General features: G+C 44.5%; 2 protein-coding genes across 7 annotated transcripts in view; one reads left to right on the top strand and one right to left on the bottom strand.

Annotated features, from left to right (window-relative positions):
• Nucleotides 1-4,179, bottom strand: part of LOC147337642 (connector enhancer of kinase suppressor of ras 2) — a 66,170-nt gene extending 61,991 nt beyond the window's left edge. For 2 of the 5 annotated variants that reach the window (XM_086307489.1, XM_086307465.1), the window contains exon 1: nt 3,720-4,179. In XM_086307489.1, the coding sequence (XP_086163615.1) occupies nt 3,720-3,783 (64 nt within the window). In that variant the 5' untranslated portion in view covers nt 3,784-4,179. The remainder of the gene's footprint in view (nt 1-3,719) is intronic. The other 3 variants (XM_086307461.1, XM_086307473.1, XM_086307482.1) reach the window with 2 other exon arrangements.
• A 1,510-nt stretch (nt 4,180-5,689) lies between these two features.
• Nucleotides 5,690-13,624, top strand: hdx (highly divergent homeobox). 2 transcript variants are annotated; one of them, XM_086307500.1, is made up of 11 exons: nt 5,690-5,969; nt 8,490-8,651; nt 8,772-8,918; nt 9,186-10,343; nt 10,422-10,478; nt 10,586-10,732; nt 11,377-11,575; nt 11,665-11,744; nt 12,692-12,784; nt 12,949-13,071; nt 13,154-13,624. In XM_086307500.1, the coding sequence occupies exons 2-11, from the start codon at nt 8,586-8,588 to the stop codon at nt 13,412-13,414; spliced, it is 2,331 nt and encodes a 776-aa protein (XP_086163626.1). In that variant the 5' UTR covers nt 5,690-5,969; nt 8,490-8,585; the 3' UTR covers nt 13,415-13,624. The 2 variants fall into 2 exon arrangements, with proteins under 2 accessions (XP_086163626.1, XP_086163634.1); XM_086307508.1 differs by lacking the exon at nt 5,690-5,969 and having other exon boundaries at nt 5,981-8,651.
• The last annotated feature ends 449 nt before the right edge of the window (nt 13,625-14,073 follow it).

Below are 14,073 nucleotides of genomic sequence, written 5' to 3'. Positions count from 1 at the left end.
TATCCTATGCTTCGCAGCATCGGTGCCCATACGTGACGCTTTCACCTCAGCATTTCTTTTGTGAATAATAGAGGACACGAGGAGTTTTCGCGTGTCTCTTCAATCTTTAATGCAGCTGAAACTACGACAAGCACACAGTCAGAGCCGGGGGGAAGTGTTCTGCAACACAGACTTCCTTACCATACCAGCGGGAGACGCAATCAGAAGGCACAGTATGGAATGATGCTAAACATGGTCCTTAACACTCCAGGAGACTTAATCTACCACATAACATTGAGAGGAGCTCTTTAATAAGATCACACTACTACACATTAGTGAGCTGGAATCTTCCCTCCATCTGAACACAGACTACAGTCTATAGTCACCCAAAGCAGCCTCGCGCTGAATCAAATGTGACACCCCACCATTTACATCGAGATCGTTCCAATACATTAGCGCACGCGGAGAGGTAAGAGGGATTACTGCAGGAAAAGTGAGCTGCCTTATTCATTCATTTTCCTGTCAATGTATGCATCAGCAAGCTGCCGATACCGTGTGGCTGAAAGAGGACTCAGAAACAAGCCCAGATTGGAGCGCGCCACGCTTAACGCATCCACTGCGTCTGCACACACCCTTGGAGATGCATCATGCGCTCACACGCGCACATACATAGAGGAAAGTCCTCCGGTGTGGGTGTTTAAAATCAAAACAAATGCTGATGAGTCATCTTTCTGTGAGGCTCGCCAGTGTTCTGCCGCTGGAGTAGTCCTTCTACAGCAGCGGGAGATACAGTATGGTCTGCTATAGCTGTGTCAGGTTTTCTGGCTGGGGCTGCAGAATATCGTGTTTCCGTTCATATAAAAGGAAAGGGCTGTGGAGGAAAAGGAAAAGAAGAAGACGCCGTCCCACACAGAAGAGCAGAGCTTGTGTGGTTGTTGTTGTGCTGGTAAGGGATGGATTCCCAAAAATGTAGACGGGTATCCGCTGATTGATGCCCAAATCATCACCCACGCTCACGGATCACTTAAATGGCTCATTTTGTTCCAAGAGCTACAGCTTCTGGCTGCTTTTTGCACACTCACACAGCTGACAAAATATTCGAAGTCATGGATATTATTCTTTTTTTTTTTTACTGACTTTTCTTTCAATAGTTTTCAGACTTTTGCACGATTCTTGCACTGGTTCATAACATGTTTGAATGTGTTTGTTATTTCTCTCTTTCATCAAATGACAGTAAACACATTTTACAGGCACAGCATTTACACCATGAAAAAGGGAGATAATTTTGGCTTCTTCATGCGGGGAAAATATCAGTTTATCTTAATGTTTGTTGTCGGCACCCACGTGTTTGCTAAGTGTTTGCAAAAGCAAAGGGGGGGGGGGGGGGGGGGGGTTGCTGAAGTACTTCTTCTTAAGAGAAGGTCTCAGAGTCACTGCTCTGCTAAAATGGTACAAGAGTACTTAGATCGGCGTGAGAGAGACGGGGTGCTCCCCAGCAAAGAGGCCAAATTGGAACTTACATAAACGGACAGATTAGCACTAGCTTTTCACATTTTACTTTGTTCACGCGAAAATAAGATGCCTTCCACTGGTCTGTTATAAATCCCTGCAGGGGAAAAAAACAAGGGGGAAGGAGCTTCACAAGAACAGGGATGACACTGTGAGATGCTGGCAAACATCTATGAAAACGAGCCTCCGAGCTTCATGTGAAAGAGGCCGGGATGTGGCTTGTTTTATGTGACCAAGATGAAACAGTTCTCCTTCAAAGGGTTGGATGCAAATGTGGACATATTTCTTTGCTTGTCCTTCACTGAACATAAAGTTGTTGTTTTTTTATAAACAGTGCTTTAAGACGTCTAGGATTTGCATGTAACAAAACGTGAAAAATCGTGAAGCATGATCATTTGTACTCATTATCGAGCAGGTGGATTTGAATCGTGGCACTGAGTTTCTTTCCTCGTTTTTTTCTTTTCCACACTGAGAGCTTTTAAACTGCAGTGGGATGCGATGGCTTAATGACGATCACAACATGACAGTGGAAATTAGACCCACCAGCTCAACAGTTATGTTCTGTTTTTCAGGGGTTTTTTCTTGCTGATCAAATGGAACCTGGGCTACATGTGGAGAGAGGGTTTGTTTACACTGGAGAAACTGCAAATAAGGTGGACATCACTTTTTTGTTGGCACTGGCTCTGTAAAAGGGGGTAAAAGCTCTGATCACTTGCTTCTCGACATCTTGTGAGCAAATGTTTCTTTTTATTTTGTGTTCTGTTTCTGTTCTCCAAGTTGCGATATCTATTCACGATTTGGCCTGCCCCCATGTAATCTCACATAAAACAAACAAACAAACAAAAACATTAAAAGAAATCCGCTCAGCCTCTCTTAATATGCAGTGCCGAATGAGCACTCCACGGATCAGAGCATGAAGCTGGAGCTCCACTGGCTGAGGCCGAGGAGAAAGAGAGAGGTAGAGGTAGAGGGGAGCATAAAAACCTGGAACAACGTCGTAATCACTTTAATGTAACGCATCCCAAAATAATCCCTTTCCGCGTACTCAGATGGTGTGTTGGCTATACCTTGACTCTCCAACCCAAGAGATCACCGCTTGGCCGTCACACGAGGAAAGTAGTGGTCCCAAAAAGCCACACAGGGACTTGGGGATCGAGCACATCTCTACATTAAATACCGAACCTGGCCACTGCATATATAATTCAAACACACACTCGCAAAGTATCTGTTACACTCCTGTAACAGTCTGAGTCATCAAACAAGGAGCGATTAAGTCATCCTCTTAAGTAAGGGGTTGCGGACACCCTCCCTTTCCATTTCTATTGTCTGTCAATAGGCCTACCACAGTTTCTCTCACAGCTTCTGTAGATGACCATGTGTGTGAGAACACCACCTACCACCGCCACCAAAAACACACACACACACACACACACACACACACACACACACACACACACACACACACACACACACACACACACACACACACACGCACGATTAGGGATTACTCATTCATACTGTCGCTTTGAAGGGACATAACTCGTGCCAGCAAAGCGAGCAGCAGGGGGAAAAAAGCAAAAAAAAAAAAAAAAAAGCGAGCGTGATCGCTGCGTTTGCCTTATATGGCAGGCGGCATTGCGCTGTCCACGGTGCTGAAACGGGCTGGCGTGAGCCACTGGAGGGGGCGGGGGCGGGGGGGGGGGGGTGCATGCAGCTAACTACATTAATCACACACGCACGGTTGGCACGCGCACACATGCACGGCGAGAGGTGACATGGGTTTGATAAGGGCATGTGCCAGTGAGCGGAGATGACATATCTTCAGCATTCATTGATGAGAGAGATGCCGCCGCCGCTGCCATATATGGCTGGGCTTGCAGGAGATGCGCTCTCAAGCAAGCCAGATGACAGAAGCCTGAAGTCCCCGCTTCTTAATGGGGGGGGGGGGGGATCCATGCTCGAACGCATTTCGGTCCACTTTAGTGACTTTAATCAGTCTCCGAGTGGTCTGGCGCAGGGTACAGGTTTGGACAAGGAGAACACACATGCACAGAGCGTGGCCCTCTGCTACTCATCACCACCACCATCATCATCACCATCCTCATCATCATTATCGTTATCGTCGGTCTAACCACAAGCAGCATGAAAACGTTAGAGCATGGTGCAACAGGGAGAAAAAAAGAAAGAGAAAAGGGGGATGGGGGTGATGGTGGTGGGGTATCCAACATTACCTTTCATCCAGTCCAGCACCTGCTTTGGTGTCCATTTACTTATAGGTTCCATAACCAAAGCCATGGTGTCACAGTCTATCCGAGATGAACGGCGCACAGCTCAATGCGGGCGACATAAAACGACTTGTCAGTCACATCTGGAAACACGGAGCGGAGTGGCTAAATCTGAGGGGAAACCAGACGTGGTCGGGTTTATTCTCTCCATCGGAGCATGGCCGCCTGCAGAAAACGGTGAACTGGATGCGGTGGTGCAATCCACACGCGCACACACGGACACGCACACACACGCTTTTCTCCTCTTCTCTCTTCGCTTCTCCCTCTCCCTCCCTCCTCTCGTTCCCTCGCTCTCTCACTCTCTCGCTCTCTTTCTCGTGCCTTCCCGCCAGCCAGCAGCCCCGCGCTCTGTGAGAAGTGGATTCGGTGGGCGCACAGGGGATGGAGCGACCCCTCCCCTCCCTTCCTTCTCCTCTCCTCTTTTTTCCCCCTCCAGCCCGCCTCGCTGCAGCATCACTAGGGCCACCACTCATAATACAGACCAGGGAATGGTGCAACGCACACCATATAGGGAGGATCTCTCTCGGTCTCCCTCCCTCCTTGCCTTACATACACATGTACATATACACAATGTGGGAGGGGTGTCTGGGGGTTGGGGTAATGCAAACAGTAAATAAACAGCAGACTATGTAGCAGCAACACCCTGATAAATAATATATGAAATGCAGTAGGTTCTACTGAATACAAGAGACGGTATAAGTAGGGCACTTGTGGAAATTTTCAGAAATGATCATTAATTATGTTTTTTTTTCTTCCCAGCAAAGAAAGAATTCGTCAGCGCTGCTTTGCAATACCACGTCTGCGCGTCAGCAGCTCGTGCCGCATCACATGGCAAGCAGGTGTAAGATTTTTCTTCTTCTCCTCCTCCTTTTTTTAAAGTTCAGTCTGTGAGGAAATCAGCATCAACTTTGTCAGGCGTTGCTGCTCGCTGTGTGGACCCTAGCTGGGAGGAACAGCGCCCCCTGCTGCGTACCTGGGAACCAGGTGACGTCATGGATTACAGCAGCGCCCGCTTCCACACACATCCACACCACCAACTTCCACTCACGATAGATACCGTTTCAGGTCATCGTTTAGGAATGAGAGACATCTTTATTGAGAGAATTAATTAATTAATTCGGCAGAATTAAAAAAAATTAGCAACAGTACAAAGTGCTTACGTGACCCTTCTTAGTGGCAGTTTATATTAATAATGACTCTAGAAGTCATCTAAATTAAAACGAGATTCAATTATTGTTTTATAATATTTGCAATTGACAGGCAAGTCTTTGTTTCATTGTCATAGATTCAAAGTAAAACAAACATCAAATATCAGTTTCTCATACAGAAAAATCTCTATTATAGAGGTATCTTACAATAAAAGCACCTTGAGGTGACTGCTGCTGTGATTCGTTTATGTCCAAAAATAGTAATTGAATAGAAATCAGCACCTATTTTTTTATAGCACCGAGTCTCCGTGTTGATTGTTAGTGTTACCTATAAACTCCTTGGCTGTAACAGGTACTGAAAATCAGCTACGTTGTGGACCTTGCTGAGAGTGCATCCAAACTTATGTTAGATGAGGTGCTTAAACTTTATTACTATAAACAGTAATTCAGTTCACATATATATGTTTTGTATCTTCATTATCATAACAAATTCATATAATGAAAACATATGTGCATATTTACACCATCTTAAAGTTTTATAAGTGTAGATTTTACATCTCCAAAAGCAAATTCTAATATTCAGCGAAACGTATAATAACTCATGAAGACCTTAGCCAGAACTCTAAACACATCTGCAATCAAACAAAGTGTGCGTGGGGGGGTTGTTGTGTTATTTTTTTGCAGCCTGTAGTGAAACAGTTCCTCCTTGTGCAGTGCTGTAGAGGGCAGTTTAAGTAAGAGATATCCAGGTGAAGAGAAAACGAGGCATTCCCCACCCAAACTTTCCACTGCTTCCATGTCTGTGACCTCCTCCTTCCAGCAGTCCTGTGAACAAAGTCAATGGTGGGCGGGACTACGGTGCTCAGTTTTCAGCCTGTTCCGAACGTGACAGCGATGATCTCGAGCTCCCATTGGCTCCTGTCTGCAAATACGTCACAATCATGATTAGAATTGATGATCGGACGTTCTGATTTCATTGTCTAGCAAAGGGGACTGGTGAAGAAATCTGCTGAATTTGAGCGTTCGTCTGATTTTAACATCAAAAATGGTATGTAGGGACGTGATTTTTCCTTTTTGCTTCAGGGTACCCCTGAACGCTTTGTAGCCTGGCATCCGCTCGAAGCCAGGGTCAGTGAGAATGATCCTGCCGCGGTCGGGAAATCACAGATTTGAAGGAAAAGTTTAGCTGCAGCTATCCATTGGGAGAGCTATGCTAATGCTAGCTAACGTTGGCTGGCTCAGACATGGCCGCTCGGGCCTGCAAGCTAACGTAGGCTGTCTGTGTTGCCATTGTGACAAAGCGGTTCTTACCCGGTCAGTTTACTGTGCGGGTTTTCGACCGTAAAGTTATGGCACGAGCCTCCCGTGCGGTAAATCCGCGCCGGAATCCGCCGTTTCCTGACGTGCCCACAATTTGTTTGCTAATTCTCTCCTTAATGTTTCCATATTGACTGTAGCCATGCGCAGTCAGCCTTTCAAAATAAACCTGCCGCCTGCTTATTGGTCGCACAACATTCCCGTATGTGACTTTTGTTTCAAACAAAACATTTCCCAGCTCTGCTTTAAAACTTGTTCGCCTTTGTTTTCCCAGCTCTGTGAAAGTCCGCGTGGGTTTTTTTTTACGCTAATTTGGCTACCGCTGTTTTCTTCCTCACGACCCCGTCCTAACGCAGGACAGCACTGCTACGAAACTTGCACACATTTAAAAGTCTCACATTTAACTCAGCCATGTTAATAAATCAGTTTGTAACAAATGGACAAGGTTACCTGTGTGCCACTTCATTACTCATGACGGTGTGTACAATTAAATTGAAGGCTGAATGGCTCTAACAATTACCAGGAGTTTCAACAGGACCATTTGTTTTGTTTTTGCCAAAAGTCAGGCATAACGTTATCATTTATAAGTATGTAATTATGAATTTTGGATTTATTAAAGTACTCTTAGTGGTTTTCATTTGATAAAACAAGTACTTGTTTTGATTAGTATTTTGAGTATTTTAACTGCACTAAAATTACGCAGCTGCTCAAATGACTGAGTACTGTTATGCTATTATAGTACTGGACTATTATAACTTTTATGCCCTGTGCCCTCTTTCCTTTGCATTCTGCTTTCAAGGAGCCAGACTGTCTTTTAATTTTGCAGTTATCCGAGAAATAGTTCTGCAAGATTTTCAATGTTTTTCTTTTGAAATTGTTTATTTTTTTCACTCTTTTCCAATCCAGTTGGTGCACCTGAGCATTTTCAGAGAGATACTGTTTTTGTTTGTTTGTTTGGTTGTTTAAACCACTTGACTATGACTCATTCAAGCATAAAAAAGGCTCTTAACTCAATGGATGAACCGGTTTCATATCTACACATAACAATTTAGCAAAGAACTGTTTTTAAATTGTTAAAATGTTATTTGTTACTAGCAGTCTGTTGCAGAATCACATAATTTGTTGTCATTTCTTTAATTTAATTCACAAAAAAATCCCAAACATAACAGAGTTTGACAGGTGATTGCTAACGAGAGGTTAGTTGACAACTTGGCATATCTTGGTGTGGTGTGCAGTGTATCCAAAAAACAAAAACAAATGTGAGGAAATTGGACAAGTAGAGGTTGAAAAAAATGATGAAAAAGCCTAACACAGGACCTGTGAAATGCATCTGACCTTCAGCTGAATCATCTGTTGTTCAGAGAAGCCTCATTAGAAATGGTCTCAGTCGTAGGTAAGGAAGGAAAACAAGGAGAAAGAGGGAGAGCAAGAACTGGACTGAAAATCAGTGGCAACAGGTCTGATGGAGTGCCAAATCCAAATTTGAAATTTCTGGTTCAGTTATGAGAGAGAGGTATGACAGCGAGGATTTATAGCCATCTGTAAAATACAATGGAGGCTCTGTCATGGTTTGGTGCTGCATTTCAGTTGGTGGTGTTGTCATGCATGGAAGCTGTCTGACTGTCAACAGCTTCATTTTTCAGTATGGCAATGATCCCAAAACAAACTGCCAATGCGATAAAAGCATACCTGGATAGAAAAACACTATCAGTCATGGATTGTCCTCCCCAGAGCCCAGACCTCAACATTATTAGAGCACTGTGGGATGGTCTTGACAGAACAGAACAAAAAGCAGCCAACAAGCAAAGAATAGGTTTGAATGCCCTTCAGGAAGCCTGGAAAACTATTCCTTAAGACTACCTGAAGAAATGACAAGAAAGTTTGGCTCAGGGAGTCCAGGCTGTGCTGAATAATGAAGGTGGTTGCACCAAGTATTGGCTTTAAAGCTGTACCTCTGTCTTTGCCTTATATACTGTATTTATATAGTTATATAAGGTGAACCATATGTGTTTCAGTTAATCACTGCACTTATTTCCTATTTTCCGAGCAAAATATAAAGAAACGAGTGGTGGCTCAAGACTTTTTTGTTACGTATATAGGTGTGTGTGATAAAAGTGATTTCATTTCTGGGGCTTTTTTTGTCAATCCACACTGCTAAATGGAGTAATGTTTTTTTTTCCTTTTCTTTTACTATTTATACTCTTTGTTTACACTTTGCAAGAAGGTGTTGTCTGCTTTGCTTTCTCCTCAGCCACACTACCCAGCGGCACGTCGGGTACACTGAGACAAAATGGGCACAAACAAAATAGTGCAAATGTAGAAATACGGAGGTTTCGCTTTGATCTGCATGGCTGCCCCGTTCCCCTCCAGCAGTAGAATGGATGCGTGGCCACAAAGGCGTGGCCTGCAGACGGTGAGTACATCAAGAGTTTCTGTTGGTTTTAGCCAAAGAAAGAAAATTCCATAATTAAATAATTAAAATTTCCGCGAGCTGGGACTTAGTAGTAGTAATTATCTTTCCTTTTCCCCTAAGATGAACCTGCGGTCAGTATTTACGGCTGAGCAGCAGAGGATCCTGGAACGTTACTATGAGAATGGGATGACCAATCAGAGCAAGTCTTGCTTCCAGCTAATACTGCAGTGTGCTCAGGAGGCCAAATTGGACTTCAGTGTCGTCCGGGTAGGCCCATAAAATGTGCTTGTGCGTGTGAACGAGCAGTAGGGAACCCTTTGCTATGATTTATGCTCTGTTTCGTTTTTATTAAGGAATGTTCATGTAATGCCGCAGCAGGTAATCAAGGCAGTGAGTCAGATCTATACTATGCGAGCTCTTCATCTAGTGTAGAGTCATGAGTTATTGCCCTCACTTAGCAGAATTAGTTCCCCTAATGTTTTGCAGAATGCTTTTTTAAGTGATGTTACTGAGCTGATTGCTCTCTCCCTGCAGACATGGGTTGGCAACAAAAGGCGTAAGCTCGCCTCCAAGGTTCCCCAGAATGGAGGGGTGTCTCATTCCTTATCTAGTCATGGACTAGCTGGGGGAATGCTCTCCAATCACACATTGGCCGGAGGTGCTTTGTCCAATCACAGCCTAGCAGTAGGAGCGCTGCTTCCTGCTGACATGACTGCAGCGCGGAGCATCCAGAACCGCGTGCACCTTCTCCCTCCATCCTCGTCCTTCCCTTCTGTGTCGTCGACACCTTCCCCGCCCTCATCTTCCTCACCCCTAAGCAGTGGAAGCAACAACAACAATGATGTAATACTAACAGGGATCTACTCTCTGAACCCTGGCCCTCAGTCCCGACCGAGAGCCGCGGCCCCACCGCCTCAGTCAGACTCTGACCTCTCTGCGCACACATCCTCATCTCTGATGAACCAGGTGCTGCAGATCAGGAACAGTTCCTCCTCCTCCTCACCCGTCCACTCCAAGTTAGTGTCACTTTCTCAGAATCTCCCATCCCTCACTTCTGCCTCAGGGCCTTTAGTCTACACTGCAGTCAGAAAAGGCGCTTTATCCCTTGGGGAGGGGGGGGTAAGCGCAGGAGCAGGGGTAGTACCTCACAGCTGGACTAGACAATACGGTACAGCGCAAATTCGCCCTTGGTCCTCTTCCTCACAATCCCAGACTCAGCTTCAGCCCAGACCTCACTCCAACCCACAACCTCAGCCGCCTGCTCCGCAGAAAACTCGGGTCTCCTTGCCAGTTCACAACGCCGGCCCCTCCTCTGATCAGACACCTCGTATTCAGCAGGTTTTCACCTTGTCAGAAAAAGGCGACAGGGACCGCCTCAGACCCGGACCAAAATCAGCTCGTAAAAGCCAGGAAACCCACAGGTCAGCACCTCTGGACACCAGTCATAACTTCTCCATTGCCATGGAAACTGGAGATGAAGAAGATGAGTGGCAAAGGGAAGAAGAGTTGGCAAATATGGCCGCTCAAACACACATCCACAGGGAGCAGACGTCAGCCAGCCCAATCGGGGCCGAAGTGTCTGTCGTGCGAGGAAACCACACACCTCCGATGACGAGCTCCAGACCCGCATTGCTTCAGGGCAGCTACTCCCTCACAGCACAGACCTCACTTACAGGGGAATCCAGCTCACAAGTAGGAGCGGTTTTATTGCTGGTACATTCGTCCCTTTAAGTGAGTTGACAGATTTAACCTGCGTGTCTTTGTGTGCAGACTGCAGTTGGTGTATCTGCTGCCCCCTGGGTTATTAGCAACTCCAGAAAGAGAACAGTAAGCGCTCTAAAGCACCACATTTATGCACGCATGTAGCATGCTGGAAATAAGTAATACAATTATAGATGCGAGACATGTAGTCAGACAGGTGTTTGTGTTTTCAGCTGCAGGATCGGACCCAGTTCAGTGATGGGGATCTTATCCAGCTAAAGCGCTACTGGGACCGAGGCATGACCAGCCTGGGCTCAGTGTGCAGGGAGAAGATCAGCGCTGCAGCAAACCAACTCAATGTAGACACTGAAATAGTCAAGGTAGCCAACTCAACAAGAAAGAAATAGCTTAATGTATTCTAGGTTTGGAAGAATCAAAAAAGAGACATGGCATTGCATACGCTACAAAACAAATGGTAAAGCTTTGGGTCTTCAGTTGTTCACTTATTTATGACATTTAGTGGAAACAGGACTATTTAACTTGTCTGAGCTCTTGAGGGCTGTTAGAAAGGAGAAAAGAACAACTTTTCTGGGTCAGGTTTTCTAACTTACTTGCACAATGTTGTGTAAAAGTCATGCTGTTATATATCAGGGCCACAGCAGGAATGCTGGTAGACTAAATATAGTCTCTAAGTCCTGACACACACACATGACCCTGTGCCATCTCACTTACAAGGATATTTATTGCAAGGAATAAAACTTTTGCCTTCAGAGTTACAGTAAATTAGGACTATCTTCAGATCACTGCAAAATAATTTCCTTGCTGCAACTGGTGCAGTTCACCATCTGACCTTGCCTTCTGACTTTGGTGATTGGATGAATCAGTGTTAGAGAATCTTGTTACAGATCAAAGAGGCAGTCCATTTGTTTAATAAGCGCACTCATAGAAAATCCGGGTATGGAAATATACCGGACACCTGCTGATACTTATCCCGGTCTCCCATTTGTTCTCACATGATTTACAGACATGGATCAGTAACAGACGGAGGAAGTACCGTCTGATGGGTATTGAAATCCCTCCACCCAAAGGTGGGCCTGCTGTATTCACAACCTCATCGCCAGGAAACCAATCGCCAGTGTCCCTCAGCCCTAACGAGGAGCGCCTCAGAACCCCTGAAATCGGAGATGACATGAACGATGGCGGCTCTGTGTGCCTGTCTGAGGGTGAGGCCGCTGATGCCGTCCGCACATTAACACATCCTGTGTACAAACCGTGCATCCCGGCATTTACGCAGTATCTATCTCAAACCTAGATGGCACCATCGATTCACAACACAGGGATGGAGAGGATGGAAACGATCTGTCCAATGCTGCTCCAATGGCCAATAATGTGGTACTTTATGAGTTCTTCTTTATATTAGAGCCTCATTAGCTTTTGTGATTTGTAGAATTCATATTAACATGTAATGATATGAGTTTAGCAATTAGGCTGAGAGTTGTCTGCTAAAACTGAAGCTAGTTTGGTTGACAGCAACTATAATTCACTGCAGTATTAAAGGGGATGCTTGGAGTGCAGTCTGTTTACCAGAAAGACTAAACCGCTAACTCCTTATAATGTGTTTCAGTACAAGCTTTAAAAATGTTGGAGATCTTAACATGCAAGTCTGTGGATGTCAACTCACTTTTAGAAACAGCCTCAGGTCTCCATTAAAGGAACTGCACATAGCAGTGGCTACATTTTTCTGAGTCTTCAAGGTTGCCACCCGGTGACTCGCAAACTTACATCACAATGTGCAATGTGCTTAGTCAGCCTTTTTTCAAAGGGGACTTTTCAACATTATAGTAGAGCTAATATTATGTTCATACATTAAGCTTTAGAGGATTTTAATTAGTACCCAGGAGAAATGTAGCAGTGTATAAAATCAAAAGCAACCTAGTGACAAATACAATGCTTACGAATACATTTCTTGACCAATCGCAGGCACATTTTTTTTATCTTAGCTTGTTGTGATTAAAGGGTCACCATGTAGCCAATAATTGTATTTATTTTTCTCTGCCTCAGCTCATTTTTCTAAATAATAGTTCTAGAGCACTGATTAAGATGACTGTTGGGTTATTAGGTTTTAAATGAATTCGTTTTAAATAATTGTAAAAGCCTTTTCATTCTCATTCTCTGGATTATTTATTGACGAGGATGATGGTGATGTATTGTTTACTTAATTGAGGAGAGGCTTCATGTAATGTGTATAAGGGTATAATTATCACCGAAACTGTTGGAAATCATTTTTCTTTGCTCGTTTCCAGAGTTTAAAGTGATTTGATGTCTGTGTTTTTTAACAGAAGATCGAAGTGATCGATGAGGACGAGGAAGCCGATGAGGATGAATTAGTGGCTTCGGACCTTGAGCAAATGCAGAACCTGCTGGAATTCAAGGTGAAAACACCCACACAGACTGTGACACATTCACAAAGCATTGCTCACGGTGCTGTAAAAGCGGCAAAGATAAAATGCACGATGGTAAATGTGCTGTAACCTGAATTAGCATTATTTTAAATTCTGAATGGATTCTTTGCCTTGTTTGGATCCTTCTGTTTCAGCATGAGGAAGTCCAGTTCTTGGAGAATGAGCTAGAGAACCAAAAACAAAAGTACCAGGATCTTGCAAGCTTCACAAAAAGCCTGCTCAGTGCTGTGAGGAACAATGACCTGGAGAGGCAGCAGGTATGTTCACAGTCTTGTTTATATGTTAAATGAGAAAAGCTTATTATCAGTGTCTAAGCTGAGTTGTGCCGTGCATGTTTAGGAACTCATGGCCAGTCTACCTCAGCCTTCAGACCAGGAATGGGACATGACCGTGGACAGAGGAGCCCAGTCTCCTGCTGAGTCAGCAGATGAATCCTTCAACCACAGTAACCCCCAGGCAGCCTGCGCAAGCTTCAGAGACCCTCAGCTGGCCCAGGCAAACGAAGTCCCGCTGGTCACCATGATCAAAGATGATACTGATGTTGCCGAGCCCTCTGCATCAGAGGAGCAAATGCAGGAAGCAGAAGCAGAACCAGAGTGACACAGACACACTTATAGAGATGTTTCCTCACTCCAAAAAGAGGCTTATTTCAAACTATAGAGACTGTAGTGTCTAACAATTACAAAAACACTCTTGGAAAAGTCACACTCCACGCCCAGTGCCTGTGGATTGACGCTTCACTTATGACTGTTGGGCTTTTTTACTGCATATCATTCGCCTTGAGAGAACAATAAATGACCTCTAACTTAACTTTGTCTCGTGTTTTGTTTTTCTCATGTATTACTGAGTATGAGTAGGAAATTATGTAGGAATTTAAGCTGTAAAAATACAACTTCTTAAAAACATTAACAAACTTGTAACTGCAATGATCGCAGCTGCATACACACACACTGCTACTGGAGCGCCATCAGTATGAGTTCAGTTAATCAACTTCAGTGCATCCAGAATGCTGCAGTGAAAGTACTGACGGGGACTCCAAGCATACAGGCTTGAATAATCAGGCCCCATCTATCTTCATCTTATCTCACCCCAGTAGAGCACTTTGCTCTCAGGCTTTTGGCTTACTACTGGTTTCTAGGGTATTTAAAAGTAGAATGGGAGCTTCAGCTTTCAGGCCCATTTTCTGTGGACGTAACTCCCAGTTTGGAATCGGGACACAGACATCCTCTCTAATTTCAAGATTAGGCTTAAAACTTTAT

The sequence above is a fragment of the Aulonocara sp. 'chitande type north' Nkhata Bay genome, linkage group LG2 (assembly GCF_057382095.1).
Source record: "Aulonocara sp. 'chitande type north' Nkhata Bay isolate Kocher_YH1m ecotype deep benthic linkage group LG2, A_spYH_male_GT1.1, whole genome shotgun sequence".
NCBI classification, from domain to species: Eukaryota; Metazoa; Chordata; class Actinopteri; order Cichliformes; family Cichlidae; genus Aulonocara; species Aulonocara sp. 'chitande type north' Nkhata Bay.
This window is presented reverse-complemented; position numbering and strand designations above follow the sequence as displayed.

Coding starts and splice junctions, on each gene's coding strand:
- hdx (XM_086307500.1), top strand. CDS start 8,586: ATGGCTGCCCCGTTCCCCTCCAGCAGTAGAATGGATGCGTGGCCACAA. Junction 8,652..8,771: donor AAAGGCGTGGCCTGCAGACG/GTGAGTACATCA, acceptor TTTTCCCCTAAG/ATGAACCTGCGGTCAGTATT. Junction 8,919..9,185: donor TGGACTTCAGTGTCGTCCGG/GTAGGCCCATAA, acceptor CTCTCCCTGCAG/ACATGGGTTGGCAACAAAAG.